The 19567-nt window shown below is 50.1% G+C and overlaps 1 protein-coding gene across 4 annotated transcripts in view; it reads left to right on the plus strand.

Moving 5' to 3' along the window:
* vill (villin-like) overlaps positions 1-19567 on the plus strand; it is a 117937-nt gene that overhangs the window by 32232 nt on the left and 66138 nt on the right. For 3 of the 4 annotated variants that reach the window (XM_059971709.1, XM_059971707.1, XM_059971710.1), the window contains exons 2-5: positions 8187-8276; positions 13734-13808; positions 17665-17861; positions 18514-18622. In XM_059971709.1, the coding sequence (XP_059827692.1) occupies positions 8205-8276; positions 13734-13808; positions 17665-17861; positions 18514-18622 (453 nt within the window). In that variant the 5' untranslated portion in view covers positions 8187-8204. Of the gene's footprint in view, positions 1-3738; positions 3926-8186; positions 8277-13733; positions 13809-17664; positions 17862-18513; positions 18623-19567 lie in introns of those variants that run through there. The other variant, XM_059971708.1, reaches the window with a different exon arrangement.

Here is a 19567-nt window from a genome sequence, read left to right on the forward strand (position 1 = left end):
GGGAAAATGTGGAGTAACATTTGCAATTTTCTATTCCTCTGGCACCATGCCAGAGTCTAGTGATTTTTGAAAGATCATTTCTAATGCCACCACAATTCTAATGCTCCCTCTTTCAGAATCCTAGGGCGCAGTTCATCTGGTCCGGGTGACTTATGTACCTTTAGGTCTTTCAGCTTTTTGAGCACCTTCTCTCATGTAATAGTAACTGCACTCACTTCTCTTCCTTCACACACGACAACATCAGGCACACTGCTAGTGTCTTCCACAGTGAAGACTGACGCAAAATACTCATTTAATTCAGCAGCCATCTCCTTGCCCCGTTAATACTTTTCATGACTCATTTTCTAGTGGTCCTATATCCACTCTCATTTCTCTTTTAACATACTTGAAAAAACTTTTACTATCCAATTTGATATTATTTGCTAGCTTGCTTTCATATTTCCCCTTCTAATGATTGTTTTAGTTGCTCTCTGTATGTTTTTAAAAACTTCCCAATCCTCTATCTTCCCACTAACTTTTGCTTTGTTGTATGCCCTCTCTTTTGCTTTTACATTAGCTTTGACTTCCCCTGTCAGCCACAGTTGTACTATTTTACCATTGGAGTATTTCTTCATTTTTGGGATACACATGTCCTGCACCTTCCCCATTTTCCCCAGAAACTCACACCATTGCTGCTCTGCTGACATCCCTGCCAGCAGCTCCTTCCAATTTACTTTGGCCAGCTCCTCTCTCATACCACTGTAATTTCCCTTACTCCACTGAAATTCTGCTACATCAGACTTTACTTTCTCCCCATCAAATTTCAAGATAAACTCAATCATATTGTCACCACTGGTTACTAAAGGTTCTTTTACCTTAAGCTCCCTAATCACCTCTGGCTCATTACATAACACCCAATCCAGTACAGCTGATCCCCTCACGGGCTCAACGACAAACTGCTCTAAAAAGCCATCTCTTAGGCATTCAACAAACTCACTCTCTTGAGATCCATTACCAACCTGCATGCTGAAATCTCCATGACTACCATAACGTTGCCCTTTTGACACACCTTTTCTATTTCCTGTTGTAATCTGTGGTCCACATCCCAGCCACTGTTGGGAGGCCTGTATATAACTGTCATCAATATCCTTTTACTCTTGCAGTTTCTTAACTCAACCCGCAAGGATTCAACATCTCCTGATCCTATGTCACATCTTTCTACTGACTTGATGCCATTCTTTACCAGTAGAGCCACCCCACCCCCTCTGCCTACCTTCCTATCCCTCCGGTATAACGTGTAATAAAGGACATTCAGCTCCCAGCTACAACACGATTCAGTGATGGCCACATCATACCTGGCAATCTGTAATAGTGCAACAAGATCATCCACCTTATTTCTTATACTACGCGCATTTAGATATAACACCTTGAGTACCGTATTTGCTATCCTTTCTGACTCTGCATCCCGAATGTTTTGATACTCAGCCTGTGGGCTGCAACTAAATCCTATCACCTCCCTGCCCTTCCTGACAGTCTGACTGCACGCTATCTTTACTTTTTTTACCATCTGTCCTATCCTGAGTCCCTTCGGTTCCCACACCCCCTGCTAAATTAGTTCAAAACCTCCCCAACAGCTCTAACATATCTACCCACAAGAATATTGGTCCCCCTCGGGTTCAGGTGCATCCCGTCACTTTTGTACAGATCATACCTCCCCCAGAAGAGATCCCAGTGATCCAAGAACCTGAAGCCCTGCCCCCTGAACCAGCTTCTCGCTCATTTATCTGCCATATCATCCTGTTTCTACCTTCACAGGTGCGTGGCACAGGCAACAATCCAGAAATTTACTACCCGGGAGGTCCTGCTTCTCAATTTTCTACCTAGCTCTCTCAATTCTCTTTTCAGGACCTCTTTGTTTTCCTTTCCTTTGTCATTGGTACCAATATGTACCAAGACATCTGGCTGCTCTCTCTCTCCCTCTAAAATGCTGTGGACATGATCTGAGATGTCCCTAATCCTGGCATCTGGGAGGGAACATACCATAAGGGTGTCCCGTTCACATCCACAGAAGCTCCTGTCGGTTAGTGTGTTTCTGCAACTGTGTGTGTGTGTGTGTGTGTGTGTGTGTGTATCTCTGCAAGTGAGTTCTTGTTATGTACTATATCTTTGAATGTGTATCCTCAAATGTGTGTACTCTGTGCATGTCTGTGTGTAGTCTGTGTGTACTCTGTGCGTGTGTGTCTGTGTGTACTCTGCGTGTGTGTATGTAGTCTGTGCGTGTGTGTCTGTGTGTACTCTGTGTGTGTCTGTATGTACTCTGTGTGTGTCTGTGTGTACTCTGTGTGTCTGTGCGTGTGTTTCTGTGTGTACTCTGTGTGTGTCTGTATGTACTCTGTGCGTGTGTGTCTGTGTGTAGTCTGTGTGTGTCTGTATGTACTCTGTGCGTGTGTGGCTGTGTGTACTCTGTGTGTGTGTCTGTGTGTACTCTGTGTGTGTCTGTATGTGCTCTGTGTGTGTGTCTGTGTGTACTCTGTGTGTGTCTGTATGTGCTCTGTGCGTGTGTGTCTGTATGTACTCTGTGCGTGTGTCTGTGTGTACTCTGTGTGTGTCTGTATGTGCTCTGTGCGTGTGTGTCTGTATGTACTCTGTGCGTGTGTGGCTGTGTGTACTCTGTGTGTGTCTGTGTGTACTCTGTGTGTGTCTGTATGTGCTCTGTGCGTCTGTGTGTAGTCTGTGTGTACTCTGTGCGTGTGTGTCTGTGTGTACTCTGTGTGTGTCTGTGTGTACTCTGTGTGTGTCTGTATGTATTCTGTGCGTGTGTCTGTGTGTACTCTGTGTGTGTCTGTATGTGCTCTGTGCGTGTGTGTCTGTATGTACTCTGTGCGTGTGTGGCTGTGTGTACTCTGTGTGTGTGTCTGTGTGTACTCTGTGTGTGTCTGTATGTGCGCTGTGCGTCTGTGTGTAGTCTGTGTGTGTCTGTATGTGCTCTGTGCATGTGTGTCTGTGTGTACTCTGTGTGTGTCTGTGCGTGTGTGTCTGTGTGTACTCTGTGTGTGTCTGTATGTGCTCTGTGCGTGTGTGTCTGTGTGTAGTCTGTGTGTTTCTGTATGTACTCTGTGCGTGTGTGGCTGTGTGTACTCTGTGTGTGTGTCTGTGTGTACTCTGTGTGTCTGTGTGTACTCTGTGTGTCTGTGCGTGTGTGTCTGTGTGTAGTCTGTGTGTGTCTGTATGTACTCTGTGCGTGTGTGTCTGTGTGTAGTCTGTGTGTGTCTGTGTGTACTCTGTGTGTGTCTGTGTGTACTCTGTATGTGCTCTGTACGTGTATGTCTGTGTGTACTCTGTGTGTGTCTGCGTGCACTCTGTGTGTGTCTGTGTGTACTCTGTGTGTGTCTGTGTGTACTCTGTGTGTGTCTGTATGTGCTCTGTGCGTGTGTGTCTGTGTGTACTCTGTGTGTGTATGTGCTCTGTGCGTGTGTGTCTGTGTGTACTCTGTGTGTCTGTATGTGCTCTGTGCGTGTGTGTCTGTGTGTACTCTGCCTGTCTGTGAGTGTCAGTGATTGAAAATGTGGGAGTGTGAGAGAGTGAGTGAATACAGAGGGCCGCTCTAGGCTCTGCACACGGAGCTGGGAGACTGAACACGGTCCCACGGACCACCGGAGGGAGAGAGGGAAGGGAGAGAGGGAAGGGAGGGGCCCTCCCTCCCGCTCTCCAGGATGTGTCTCTTAGTGACCGAGGAGGTGGGGCTTGCAGATCCAGGAGTTAGTTTACCCTTGGCTGTTGTTTGTTTGAAATCTTTGCTTTCCCCGAGACGGGGCTTCTGTCAGCCGGTGGTGATGCTGCCTGGCCCCTTGACTGTAGGAGACGTGGCTCCCTCCCACCCCCAGGGGCTTGGCCAGAGACCACCATCTCACCGCGGAGCGGCTGCTTCCCCGTGTGGGGCTTGTGTGTAAGTCAACGTTGATGTCGCACTGTAATAGCACAATTAGAGTTTGGTTTCTTATCACTGGCTTACGTCGTGATATTTGTTGTGTTGTGCCAGCAGTACGGTGCAATGTATAGTTTTAATTATCAGATATTGCAATGAGAATTCTGTATAAAAATCAGATTAAGGAAGCAGTGCAAAAAGAGAGAAGTCGTGAGGTAGTGTTCACGGGTTCCATGTCCATTCAGGAATCGGATGGCAGAGGGGAAGAAGCTGTTCCCGAATCGCTGAGTGTGTGCCCTCAGGCTCCTGTACCTCCTACCTGAGGGTAGCAATGAGAAGAGGGTGGTGGGGTCCTTACTGGTGCATTGACTTTCAGCTAGGCAGCATTTGGACTGCGGTATTGGGTTCAGTCTTGGTTGCCCTGATATTGGAAAGATGCCGTTGTGTAAGGAGCCCAAAGCCCCACAGCAGCAGATTCAGCGTCGGCAGGCTGAGAAGGAGTGGTTGACGACTGGGTAAGGAAGTCCGGTAGAGTCAGGAACAAGCGTACAGTCAGTCCTCGGACCAAACGGCACCGCAACACTATAATCACTTTGCACTACAATGGACGTCATACCATTGTGCTTTTTTCTTGTAAAAATTGTGTATCATTTATGTCTTTTCCAATGTTTATATTTAAAATGAGGGTTGATAGGTTCTTGATTAGTCAGGGTGTCGTTGGTTATGGGGAGAGGGGTTGAGAGGGATGATAAATCAGCCACGAAGAAATGTGGAACAGACTTGATGGGCCGAACGGCCTAATTCTGCTCCTTTGTTTTTCTGGCGAGTGCTGCTTAGCCAATGCTGTGAGCCTGTTGCTGCTGCTAGTCGGTTTTACATTGTACACACACGGACAGCACTTGTGCAGTTGCTGTTAAACTCGACTTTGACTTTAAGGTGGAAAAAGAGCAGAGATTTACAAGGAAGTTGTCCTGACTTGAAGGAGCGAGGTTGAGCAGGTAGTAGACTGAGGGGTGACCTTGTTGAGGCGTTTAAATCTAGGAGGGGCATAGATAGACTTTTATTCTCTCAGGGTAAAGGGAATCAAGCACAGGAGAGCATAGTTATAAGGTAAGAGGGTAAGAGGAGAAGGGTTTAATAGAAACGGGGGGGGGGGCAACTTCTTCACATAGAGGGTGGTCTGAAGGAGTGGCTGAGGCGCTTTGGAAACATGATGAATGAAGGGCTTGGCTCTCGATAGTACAGCACCATTCAGGCCCTTCAGCCCACTATATTGTGCTGACCATTTAACCCACTTCAAGCTCAATCTAACACTTCCTGCACACGCAGCACCGAATGTCTCTGCTTCTCCCACCACCCCTGACAGGACTTTCCAAGCACCCACCGCTCTCTGTGTAAAAAACCCACCTCTGACATCCCTCCCTACTTTCCACCAATCATCTTAAAGTTATGCTCCCTCATATTAACCATTCCCACCCTGGGAAGTAAGGTGCTGCCTGCCTGTCCACTTCATCCCTCTTCATCTTATTGTACAAGTCACTTCCCATCCTCCTTCTCCACAAAGAGAAAAGTCCCAGCTTTCTCAATCTATGCTCTCTAATCCAGACAGCATCCTGGTGAATCTCCTCTGCACCCTCTCTAATCCAGGCAGCGTCCTGGTCAATCTCCTCTGCACCCTCTCTAATCCAGGCAGCTTCCTGGTGAATCTCCTCTGCACCCTCTGTAATCCAGGCAGCATCCGGGTAAATCTCCTCTGCACCCTCTCTAATCCAGGCAGCATCCTGGTGAATCTCCTCTGCACCCTCTCTAATCCAGACAGCATCCTGGTGAATCTCCTCTGCACCCTCTCTAATCCAGACAGCATCCTGGTGAATCTCCTCTGCACCCTCTCTAATCCAGACAGCATCCTGGTAAATCTCCTCTGCACCCTCTCTAATCCAGGCAGCGTCCTGGTGAATCTCCTCTGCACCCTCTCTAATCCAGGCAGCGTCCTGGTAAATCTCCTCTGCACCCTCTCTAATCCAGGCAGCATCCTGGTGAATCTCCTCTGCACCCTCTCTAATCCAGGCAGCATCCTGGTGAATCTCCTCTGCATTCCCTCTCTAATCCAGGCAGCATCCTGGTGAATCTCCTCTGCACGCTCTCTAATCCAGGCAGCATCCTGGTGAATCTCCTCTGCACCCTCTCTAATCCAGGCAGCGTCCTGGTGAATCTCCTCTGCACCCTCTCTAATCCAGGCAGCATCCTGGTGAATCTCCTCTGCACCCTCTCTAATCCAGGCAGCATCCGGGTAAATCTCCTCTGCACCCTCTCTAATTCAGGCAGCATCCTGGTGAATCTCCTCTGCACCCTCTCTAATCCAGGCAGCATCCGGGTAAATCTCCTCTGCACCCTCTCTAATTCAGGCAGCATCCTGGTGAATCTCCTCTGCACCCTCTCTAATCCAGGCAGCGTCCTGGTGAATCTCCTCTGCACCCTCTCTAATCCAGGCAGCATCCTGGTGAATCTCCTCTGCACCCTCTCTAATCCAGGCAGCATCCTGGTGAATCTCCTCCACACCCTCTCTAATCCAGGCAGCGTCCTGGTGAATCTCCTCTGCACCCTCTGTAATCCAGCCAGTATCCTGGTGAATCTCCTCTGCACCCTCTCTAGTCCAGGCAGCATCCTGGTGAATCTCCTCTGCACCCTCTCTAGTCCAGGCAGCCTCCTGGTGAATCTCCTCTGCATTCCCTCTAAAGCTTCACATCCTTCCTGCAATGACGTGACCAGAACATGGAAGATCGGGAGGGAGGATCGAAAGTTCAACTTCTGATTTTCTCCAAACTAAGACACATCATCACCTGAGAGAACCACTGTATCAAAACAAGAGCAGAAACATCTTTCCATTTCGAGCCCTTCTGGCCAACAACATAACAAATGCAATTACATGTTGGTCTGATGGAGAAATACCATGAATATATTGAGGGATTATACCAAATAAAACTGTCAAGTTATTAGGTTGTAAATTAATTTTTAAAACTTTAGAAATTAGAGAGAAAATAGACTTCCAAAAATGTTTCTGAACTGAACACAACCAAAACGTATGTGTCAACGTGGCCGTCTCGGTTTTACATCGATTTGGTTTTGAGAAAAGGTGGGGTTCATTCGCCCACTACTATCATCTGATTTGAGTTAATTAATATGGTTTCCTTCCGATTTTTCTTTAAGTGGATTTGAGTTGGTGGACTGATGATTTTTTAACGGAAGCTTGTATGATGTATGGCTCCAGGGTTGTGCTCCCAATGGGTTTTTTGTTTTTTTTCAGTTAGTAGGGGTTCTATTTTTCCCTTTTTCTTTAAAAAAAAATTCTTAACACTTCATTTTTTTTATTATTGATACACCGCTTAGCTTTGTTAATTAGTTATTTGCTAATTTAATTCCTTATTGTACATAATGACATATTGACAATGTATTTTTTTTGTTAATCTTCAATAATAATTAATAAAAAGATTTTAAAATGAAAGGAAGGGAGGGAGGGAGGAGGGGCACCAGAGGGAGGTGGTGGGCAGGTGAGCAGGAGAGAATAAGTGAGCGGGTAACCAGGAGGGGAATGGAAAAGGGGTGGGGGGGGGTAGAAGTTACCTTAAGTTAGAGCAATCAATGGCTCTCTCCAATGGTCCACTGCCTCTTATCAGATTCCTTCTTCTTCAGTCCTTTACTTTTTCCTCCTATCACCTTCCAGCTTCTTACTTCAATGCCCCACCTACCCACTTTCCCCCTCACCAATCACCTGGCAGATGGAAGGTCGGCTTGCGATGGCCACTGAGAGGTCTGTTTGGATGGGCCTACTTACAATAGTATTGTAAAGATTACCTTAGTACCAGGCAGGGCACAGTTCTGACGGACTGTTCAATAGTGTTAGAACAGGGGGGTAGAAGCTGTCTTTGAGCCTGGTGTATTGCACTTTCAGGATTTTGTATCTCCTGGGGGGGGGGGGGGGGAGGCTTTACATTAGTTCATCAAACTGTAGCAAAGAAACGGGTCTGAACTGCAAATTCTTAATCAGTTCACCCAACTCCAACAGTAGGAGAAGAGTCCAGTTCAGTCCATCAGCACGTTAGCCCCCTCAGTGAGGGGTCAAGAGTGGCCCCTGCTCAGCAGCCACCCTGGGTCAGCAGTCAGACTGGGGGAGGGATGGGCTTGTCGTTGGGGGGATTTACCGGTGTCCCGATGGGTAGCCGGGGGTGGCACTGCGACCCGAGATCTCATTCTGACCCTGTTTTCATCTCTAATCACTTCTCAGCTGTGATAACCAGTCACCATGCCAACCGTAATACCAGAAGCCTTTAAACATGTCAGCAAGGAGCTGGGTCTTCAAATATGGACCATCGAGGTGAGAGGCAATATTCATGAGTGAAGGGTGTGTGTGTGTGTGTGTGTGTGAGAGAGAGAGTGTGTGTGTTTCTGTCTGTGTGTGTATGAGAATTGCCTGTGTGAACTGTTGTGAATTCTTTGATATTTACCAGTTGAAATGTACTTATTTAATTATTAACCACTGAGGTGGGATTTCAACACAGAACAGTATTACACTGACGTGTTCACCTGCTCCAACATCAAATCTAACCCTTATCTCCCACATGCCCTCTATTCCTCTATCATCCATGTGCTTATTTAAGTCTCTTAAATGACCTTAATGTATCAGCCTTTACCACAACCCCTGGCGGGTTCCTCCTTGTAAACACCACTGCCCGTTTAAAACACACCTAGCTCTGACACGCCCCCAGAATTTTCTTCAAATGCCTTAAAATTACATTTCCTTGTATTAGTCACTTCGACCCTGGGAAAAGTCTTCGGCTGTCCACTTGATCTATGTCCCTTATCATCTTGCACACCTCCGTCAAGTCACCAACCCCTCCTCCCCGCACACCAACCCCCTCCTCCCCGCACACCAGCCCCTCCTCCCCGCACACCAGCCCCTCCTCCCCGCACACCAGCCCCTCCTCCCCGCACACCAACCCCCTCCTCCCCGCACACCAACCCCCTCCTCCCCGCACACCAGCCCCTCCTCCCCGCACACCAACCCCTCCTCCCCGCACACCAACCCCTCCTCCCCGCACACCAACCCCTCCTCCCCGCACACCAACCCCCTCCTCCCCGCACACCAGCCCCTCCTCCCCGCACACCAACCCCCTCCTCCCCGCACACCAACCCCCTCCTCCCCGCACACCAACCCCCTCCTCCCCGCACACCAGCCCCTCCTCCCCGCACACCAGCCCCTCCTCCCCGCACACCAGCCCCTCCTCCCCGCACACCAGCCCCTCCTCCCCGCACACCAACCCCCTCCTCCCCGCACACCAGCCCCTCCTCCCCGCACACCAACCCCCTCCTCCCCGCACACCAGCCCCTCCTCCCCGCACACCAACCCCTCCTCCCCGCACACCAACCCCTCCTCCCCGCACACCAATCCCTCCTCCACGCACACCAATCCCTCCTCCCCGCACACCAACCCCCTCCTCCCCGCACACCAACCCCCAAACCCCTCCTCCCCACACACCAACCCCCAAACCCCTCCTCCCCACACACCAACCCCTCCTCCCCACACACCAACCCCCAAACCCCTCCTCCCCACACACCAACCCCCAAACCCCTCCTCCCCACACACCAACCCCTCCTTCCCACACACCAACCCCCAAATCCCTCCTCCCCACACACCAACCACTCGTCCCCTCACACCAACCCCTCCTCCCCACACACCAACCCCTCCTCCCCACACACCAACCCCTCCTCCCCACACACCAACCCCCAAACCCCTCCTCCCCGCACACCAACCCGCTCGTCCCCGCACACAAACCACTCCTCCCCGCACACCAACCCCTCCTCCCCACACACCAACCCCCAAACCCCTCCTCCCCACACACCAACCCCCAAACCCCTCCTCCCCGCACACCAACCCCCAAACCCCTCCTCCCCACACACCAACCCCCAAACCCCTCCTCCCCACACACCAACTCCCAAACCCCTCCTCCCCACACACCAACCCCCAAACCCCTCCTCCCCACACACCAACCCCCAAATCCCTCCTCCCCACACACCAACCCCTCCTCCCCACACACCAACCCCCAAACCCCTCCTCCCCGCACACCAACCCCCTCGTCCCCGCACACAAACCACTCCTCCCCGCACACCAACCCCTCCTACCCACACACCAACCCCTCCTCCCCACACACCAACCCCCAAATCCCTCCTCCCCACACACCAACCCCCAAACCCCTCCTCCCCACACTCCAACCCCGAAATCCCTCCTCCCCACACACCAACCCCCAAATCCCTCCTCCCCACACACCAACCCCCAAACCCCTCCTCCCCACACACCAACCCCCAAATCCCTCCTCCCCACACACCAACCCCGAAATCCCTCCTCCCCACACACCAACCCCCAAATCCCTCCTCCCCACACACCAATCCCTCCTCCCCACACACCAACCCCCAAATCCCTCCTCCCCACACACCAACCCCCAAATCCCTCCTCCCCACACACCAACCCCGAAATCCCTCCTCCCCACACACCAACCCCGAAATCCTTCCTCCCCACACACCAACCCCTCCTCCCCACACACCAACCCCCAAATCCCTCCTCCCCACACACCAACCCCCAAACCCCTCCTCCCCACACACCAACCCCCAAACCCCTCCTCCCCACACACCAACCCCCAAACCCCTCCTCCCCACACACCAACCCCTCCTCCCCACACACCAACCCCTCCTCCCCACACACCAACCCCTCCTCCCCACACACCAAACCCCTCCTACCCACACATCAACCCCTCCTCCCCACACACCAACCCCCAAATCCCTCCTCCCCACACCCCCCCCAAATCCCTCCTCCCCACACACCAACCCCTCCTCCCCACACACCAACCCCTCCTCCCCACACACCAAACCCCTCCTACCCACACACCAACCCCTCCTCCCCACACACCAACCCCCAAATCCCTCCTCCCCACACACCAACCCCCAAACCCCTCCTCCCCACACACCAACCCCTCCTCCCCACACACCAACCCCTCCTCCCCACACACCAACCCCTCCTCCCCACACACCAAACCCCTCCTCCCCACACACCAATCCCTCCTCCCCACACACCAACCCCCAAACCCCTCCTCCCCACACAAAAACAAAACCAAGAAAGATTGGGTGTGAAAACAATACAAAGGAACCTTAAGACTGGAAAAAAGTCCAAAGCCCAAGTCTGCATCCAAGCCACAGAAACCTCTCTGTAAAACTCCCACGGCCTTCATATAATGAGGCGATCAGAACTGAACAGAATATCCCACGTGTGATAGAGCTGCCATATTACCTCATGGCTCTTGGACTCCTTCCCCCAACTGATGAATGCAAACACACCATCTGCTGTCTTTACCTCCGATCCGTTTGCTTTGTGTCTTTGTGGGATCTACGGAAATGGGCCCCACGCTGCTGCTGGTTGGCCCCCATTGGTCAGGTTCTAACAATCATACGCAAGCCCGGGCGGTACGATATGGACAGCGAGGTGTTGCCCGTGTAGCAGACTCCCCCTCTCCACGCAGCTGATAAATCCAAAGGAACGGCAGAGTTCGGCACCAGCAGCGTCACAGGAGTTGCCAGTCGGTATTGAACTCAATGCAGGCCTGTCTCAGGGACTCCAAGCTCCAGATTTTTCCCTCAAGGTTTACTCCTGAAGATTTCCCCCTGAGTGGGTGTAGCCACAAGGCAGTGCAAGCTTGAGATTGGAGTTTTCCTTCCTGGTGAGATGCCAGCCACGGCTGATGAACCCCATCTGCCTGGAGTGACTGGCAATAGTGCAATACTTCCGTGTAAATACAGAGTAATGCCCCCCCAGTACACGCCCGCAACACAAATATCAGACAATACACCAAAAGCAAGTAAATAATTACAACTTTATAGTTATCTCTTAGTGGTGGGTTAGTAGAAACAGATACCCCAAAGGCGTCAAATCAGTAAGTTTATCAGTTTGTGCACAAAATATTTTAATATGTTGGAGCTCACGCCTCCGGTTCCATCCACAACGACCTTCCGAGTCTTCAGCCACCGTCCGAACCGACGTCCGACGTCCGGTATCTGCCGCCCTGGAACCGCTGTCCGCTCCCCACACGCCCGTCCCCCTCACTCACCTCCCGAAAAAAACCATGAACTCCCACTCAGCTCACACATACAAGATAGCATAAAATTCTCCATCGGTTAGTTCCCCCTTTATCAACCGTTATAACCCAAACATTCCAGACACTGAAACCCATTACAGCATTAAGTAACATTACAGAGAAGCCATTTCATTATAACAACACAGAGAAGCCATTTTGTTAGCCTGGACAGTTAACACCACAGTTACTGGTACTGAGAGCCCTACAGTAATAATAACCATGATACGGTTAAGGGAGTGTGAAGGAGCTGCTAAGGGTCCTGCCATTAACCCTCTACTCTGCTTCAATGAACAAATGTTTCATGAATGTTTGACCACTGCCGATGGGTTACTGGTCACTCAAACCGGACCACTGGCCTGACTGCACCAATGTTCTGACTGGCTCCAGGTCAGCTGCAGAGTTCCCAGTTTCTCCGTCCCCACTTCTACTGGAGGCCTTTACCGAGACCATTCAGAACATTAAACCCTCTCGTATATCCCCTGAACCTTTCTGTTCCGGTCAGCTCATCATAGGAAGGAAGTGGAAGCTTTAGCGAGGGTGCGGAGGAGATTTACCAGGACGCTGACCGGATTAGGGAGTCTGTCTTGTGAGGGTAGGTTGAGTGAGCCGGGCTTTTCTCCTTCGCGTGCAAGAGGGTGAGAGGTGACTTGACAGAGGTGTGCAAGATGATAAGAGGCATAGATCGAGTGGACAGCCAGAGACTTTTCCCCAGGGTGGAAATCGCTAACACTAGTGGGCGTAATCTTAAGGTAATTGCAGGAAAGCAAAGGGAATTTTTCATAGGGAATTTTTTTTACTGAAATTTGTGGGTGTGTGGAATGTCCTGCTGGGGTAGTAGAAGAGGCAGATACATTAGCCACATTTAAGAGACTCTTAGATAGGCATGGGGATGATAGGTAAATGGGGGGGGTAGTATGTGGAAGGGAAGGGTTAGGTTAAAAGGTTGATACAACATTGTGGGCCAAAGGGCCAGTACTGTGATGTAATGTTCTGTGTCTCTAGCAGAGCCCCGGGCTCCCCCATCCCCCTGGCACAGGTAACCTCTACCTAGACTATTCAGATCATGGAACCTGCTCAAATCTCCCCTGAATGTTCTGCCCCTGGCTGGGAGAATCTGCCTCCTTGGCCCAAGAGGAGCCTCCGTATCCAACACGTCATCCTCCGCAACTTCCACCACCTCCAAAGGAATCCTACCACCAGACATATCTTTTACCCCATCCGCTTTCCGCAGGGATCGCTCCCTTCTCCATTCATCCCTCCCAGCATGCACCCCTGCAAGTGGCCAAGGTACTACGCCTGCCCATTGCCCTCCTTCCTCACCTCCATTCAGGGCCCCAAACAGTCCTTCCCCTCCCACCACCTTTTTAATTCTGCTGTCTCCCCCCGCCCCCCTTCCTTTCCAGTCCTGAAGAAGGGTCTCGGCTCAAACGTCAACTATCTATTCCCCTCCGTAGATGCTGCCTGGCCTGCTGAGTTCCTCCAGCATTCTGTGTATGTAGCTCTGGATTTCCAGCATCTGCAGACGTTTTCTTGTCTACCTCCTGACAAGCCGTTTACCGGCTGCGAAGACTCTACTACTGAGTCCTCGGCTCACAGAGTAACGTGGCGCCCATTCCCCCTTCCCTACTGATGTCTGGTGTGTCTCTTTGCAGAAAATGGAAGTGGTCCCTATCCCTCCAAAGGCTTACGGGAACTTCTTCGAAGGCGATTGCTACTTGATATTGTTCGTAAGTACAAGTACCGGAGAATGCAAGCAAAGCCCTCGTCTGTCGAGAGAGAGAAACAGAGTTAATGTTTCATCAGACAGAGAGAGAGAACACCACGGTTTTGAGTACCAGAGAAGGTAGGGGAGGGAATATGTAGAACGAAGAAAGATAGGGAGAGACCAAGTGGATTCATGGGGCGATGAGGCTTTTTGTGCTGTGTTGCTGTGACACATGGCCAGCAGCCTCCACTGCATTGAGTCACAGAGTCGTATTGCATGGAAAGAGACCACGCTGCATGGACCTTAAGCAATGCTAATGCCCCCACCACAACCACAGTCTCTGGCAGCTCATTCTGAACAGGCACACCCATTGCCTGATGGCCTTTACAAATTTTTCAGCTCTGATCCTCAAACTATGCCCTCTTGTTTCAGCTCCCCCTTCCTTGGGGGGGAAAGGCTGTTTTTCACTCTGTCCACGCCCCTCATCAGCTTGTGCCCTCTATCAGGCCATCCCTCAATCTCCTACATTCCAGGGGAGTTTTCCCTGGAGTTTCAGAGGTTGAGGGGGCAAATTTTTCACCCCGAAGGCGGTGAATATATCAAACAATATACAGCCCTGTGCAAAATGTTGTAGGCAAATTGTGTATGGCTAGGGTGCCTAAGACTTTGGCACGGTACCATAGCCACCGTGCCGACAGCAGTGGTGGAGGTGGGTTTAGTTACAAGGTTTAAAAGACAGGAATGTGGATGGGAAAGGTTTAGAGCAGGGCTTCCTAACCTGGGGTCCACAGTTAACTGTACGTCGGGGATTGCTGTTTTAGAGGAATCCAGGCCAGATGGGGCTAGCTCAGGCAAGCTGCTTTGCCAGCATGGTTAAGTTGGGCTGAAGGGCCTGTTAGCACGCTGTATGACTATACAACCATCAGGGGCCACTGCAGCCTTGCAAACATATAAGCGTGGAAGTGTACAGTACAGGAAGAGGCCATTCAGCCCACAATGTCTGTGCTAAGCACAATGCTAAATTAAACTTAATCTCTTGTTTGTACATGATCCATTCCCATCTATTCATGTGTTTAACAGTTTCTTAAAGGCCTCTATTACATCTGCTTCCATCACCATCTCTGGTACCTTGTTCTAGACACCCATAGCACTCTGTCAAAAAAAACTTGGCTCACACGTCTTTAAACTTTTCCACTCTCACCTGAAATGCTTGCCCTCTGGTACTTGGCTTAAACTTTTCCAGTTATTGGGTAATGAAGAAATGGCAGAGGCTTTGAATGACTATTTTGTGTCGGTCTTCACGGTGGAGGACACATCTAACGTGCCAAAGAGAGACGTTATGGATGTGATGGGAGGCGAGGACCTCGATACAATATCAATCACTAGAGGTGGTGCTGAGCAAACTTGAGGGCCTGAAGATAGACAAGGCCCCTGGTTCTGACGGAATGCACCCCAGGGTGCTGAAGGAAATGGCCGAGGTTATAGTGGAGGCTTTGGTGACGATTTACCAAAATTCTCTGGACTCTGGGCAAGTCCTGGCAGATTGGAAGATGGTAAACGTCACAACACTGTTCAAGAAAGGATGTAGGCAAAAGGCAGGTAACTATAGGCCAGTTAGTTTAACATCTGCAGTTGGGAAAATGCTTGAAGCTATCATTAAAGAAGGAATAGTGAGGCATCTGGAAAGAAAGGGATCCATCAGGCAGACGCAGGATGGATTCAGCAAAGGCAGGTCCTGTTTGACAAACTTACTGGAGTTCTTTGTGGATATAATGAGCGCAGTGGATAAAGGGGAACAGGTGGACATAATTTACTTGGATTTCCAGAAGGCGTTTGATGAGGTGCCACACAAAAGACTTATCCGTAAGATGAGGATGCATGGAGTTGGGGGTGATGTGTTGATCATCATTACAGAATGTCTCTCGGGTGCTTCCTGCTCCCTCCCCTCTCCCTTCCCCTTTTCCCAACCATGATTCCCCTCTCCCTGCCCCCTTCCCACTCTCAGCCCACAATAGACCCATATCATCACTCACATGTCATGAAATTTGTAATTTTTTTGCGACAGCAGCACAATGTAATACATAAACTTGGTTTTGTGCCACAGGTCTTAGGTACCCCAACTATATAGATGCGCCTTAGACTTTTGCATACTACTGTATATCATGAAATCTGTTGTTTTCACAACAGGACATGCCCTCTTCTCATTGCTACCATGAGGAATGAGGTACAGGAGCCTGTGGACACACACTCAATGGTTCAGGAACAGCCTCTTCCCCTCTGCCATCAGATTTTTGAATGGACAGTGAACACCACCTCACTATATTTGCTGTCTTTTTGCACGATTTATTTAATTCAGTTTATACGTGCTGCTCCTATATGTTATTGTTTTTATTATTATGTACTGAATAACAGATTTCACAACCCACACCGGCGATATTTAACCTGATTCCGGTTTTGCGGAAGATATAAAAGAAATTACAATAAGCCAGGGGTTACCAACCTGGGGTCCGTGGACCCCTCAGTTAACGGTGAGGGTTCCCAGCATAAAAAACGGCTGGGGACCCCTGTAAGCCGTATCACTAAATGTTCAAACAAATAAACAAATGGACAAATCAGATCGATAAATATATAAAACAAACGATTAGATGAACTGAGAGAAAAAGTAGTAAAGGAATAAATAGATAGCTAAACAGAAAGCTAGCTTGGTCGATAGATTGATAGAAACCAAATAGGCAGATCTATAAAAATCAATCAAACAAGCGGCTTGTCGTGCTGCTCTGCGGGCTTTTCTCGTCTCTGTTCTGGACCGAGCCTGTGGCCAGTAACCATGGACTTCTGAGTCGGCTGCAGTGATGCCTGGCGTTGTGAACTCATGATTTCTCTCTCTCCCCCCTCTCTCTCTCCCCCCTCTCTCTCTCTCCCCCTCTCTCTCTCTCTCTCCCCCCTCTCTCTCTCCCCTCTCTCCCCTCTCTCCCCTCTCTCCCCCTCTCCCCTCTCTCTCCCCCCTCTCTCTCTCCCCCCTCTCTCTCTCCTCTCTCCCCCCTCTCTCCCCCTCTCTCCCCCCCTCTCTCTCTCCCCCCTCTCCCCCCTCTCTCCCCTCTCTCTCTCCCCTCTCTCTCTCTCTCCCCCCTCTCTCTCTCTCCCCCTCTCTCTCTCTCCCCCCCTCTCTCTCTCCCCCCCTCTCTCTCTCCCCCCTCTCTCTCTCTCCCCCCTCTCTCTCTCTCCCCCCTCTCTCTCTCTCCCCCCTCTCTCCCCCTCTCTCCCCCCCCTCTCTCTCTCTCTCCCCCCCTCTCCCGCCCCCTCCCCCCATTGGGTGTTTGAAGGTCTTCTTTTGTTTTAAATGGGTTCTATTGGGGTTCTTTGTTTCACAGCTGCCTGTAAGGAGATAAATCTCACAATTGTATAAAGTATACATACTTTGATAACAAAATGCACTTTGAAATTTGTACTTAAATTGGATGGATGAATGATTAAATTCCAAGAGCAAACACGAGGAAATCTGCAGATGCTGGAAATTCAAGCAACACACACAAAATGCTGGTGGAGCACAGCAGGCCAGGCAGCATCCATTGACCCATTGTAGTCCTGATGAAGGGTCTCGGCCCGAAACGTCGACAGCGCTTCTCCTTATAGATGCTGCCTGGCCTGCTGCGTTCCACCAGCATTTTGTGTGTGTTGATTAAATAGCAAGCCGTTCTCCTTTCTCACCCGGGAATTATGCCTCTTGGTTCTGGGTTTGCCGTAAGGGGGGGATTCCTCTCTGCCTGTGCTGCTCCATTCTTCAGTTTCCCATGTAAAGTGTACAGCCACATCGCGGGATGCCTCAGCATTGCAGTCTGTGGTTGAAAGGGACGTTAAAGTAAATGCCTCCTCCACAGGCCAAGAAGACGGCCAGTGGGATCTCTCAGGCCATCCACTTCTGGATCGGGAAAGAGTCCTCGCAGGATGAGCAGGGGGCTGCAGCCATGTACGTCACCCAGCTGGACGATTGCCTGGGAGGGAGTCCCATCCAGTACCGTGAGACGCAGGGCCACGAGTCCCCCGAGTTCAAAAGCTACTTCAAGAACGGCATTGTGTGAGTAATGTTGGGGAAGCCCTTACCCCATTGGCTTGGCGATACTGGTTTAAAATCTCGCAGCCACATTAGAAATTAAGATTCGCTTTATTTCTTATAAGTACATGGAAATGTACATAGTAGGGGCTCTGTGGCTGTACTCACTGTAGGTTAGAAGAATGAGGGGAGGTCTCATTGAAACCTATCGAGTGTCGAATAGAGTGGATGCGGAGAGGATGTTTCCAATCGTGGCAGAGTCTAGAACCAGAGGGCACAGCCTCAGAATAGAGGGACGTCCCTTTAGAACAGAGATGAGAAGGAATTTATTTAGATAATGGACAGTGAATCTGTGGAATTCATTTTCTCAAATGACTGTTGAGGCCAAGTCATTGAGTAGATTTAAAATGGAGGATCTTGATTAGTGAGGGTGTCAAAGTTTACAGGAGGAGACATCGTGGTTAGCACAGACACAGTGGGCAGAAAGGCCTGTTCTTACACCCTGAGGTTTGATGTCAGCTTTAGTTTAAAGCAGTTTGGGACCTCTGGAAGTGTGGGGGCCACTCTATCAGTGGCAGAAAGGCGGGGGGTGGGGGGGAATGATTAACACCCTCTGATTTGATCTGCCTGCCGTCGATAACCATGGCAACGCTGCGATTTGCTTTTTCTTTGGCAGGTACAAGAAAGGAGGTGTCGCCTCAGGGTTCAAGCATGTGGAGACAAATGTGTATAACATCCGCCGTCTGCTCCACGTTAAGGGGAAGAAGAAAGTGACGGCCACAGAGGTGGGAAGGGTTGCAGTGCCTGGGGGTGAGCTGGGGTCCACACAAGGACCAAGTCAGTCTGGAGCTTCCTACTTAGGCCAGAAATTAACTAATATAATCATTCACTGAAATGTGATACCTGACAAAGGAACTGAGATCTAGTTAATTAGTTAATGCAGGCAGATGAAACCAACTAAGTTGGACAGAGAAACCTACAGCACGTTACAGGCCCTTCGGCCCACAATGTTGTGCTGACCATGTAACCTACGCTAGAAACTGCCTAGAATTTCCCAACTGCATAGCCCTCTATTTTTCTAAGCTCCATGTACCTATCTAAGAGTCTCTTAAAATACTCTTATCGTGTACTCCTCTATTATTCCAAAAAACCCACCACTCTCTGTGTGAAAAACTTATCTCTGACATCTCCTCTGTACCTACTCCCTAGCACCTTAAACCTGTGTCCTCTTGTGGCAACCATTTCAGCCCTGGGAAAAAGCCTCTGACTATCCACACGATCAATGCCTCTCATCATCTCATACACCTCCATCAGGTCACCTCTCATTCTCTGTCACTCCAAGGAAAAAAGGCCGAGTTCACTCAACCTGTTTTCAGCAGGCATGCTCCCCAATCCAGGCAACATCCTTGTAAATCTCCTCTGCACCCTTTCTATGGCTTCCACATCCTTCCTGTAGTGAGGCGACCAGAAATGAGCACAGTACTCCAAGTGGGGTCTGACGAGGGTCCTACATAGCTGCAACATTACCTCTCGGCTCCTAAACTCAATCCCACAATTGATGAAGGCCAACACACCGTATGTCTTCTTAACCACAGAGTCAACCTGTGCAGCAGCTTTGAGTGTCCTATGGACTCGAACCTCAAGATCCCGCCGATCCATGTTAGCCAGTATGAACGTGTTGGGCCAAAGGGCCAGTTCACCTGCTCTATCGGTTTATTGTTTCTTTTGTC

The sequence above is a fragment of the Hypanus sabinus genome, chromosome 6, assembly GCF_030144855.1.
Source record: "Hypanus sabinus isolate sHypSab1 chromosome 6, sHypSab1.hap1, whole genome shotgun sequence".
Lineage (NCBI taxonomy): Eukaryota > Metazoa > Chordata > Chondrichthyes > Myliobatiformes > Dasyatidae > Hypanus > Hypanus sabinus.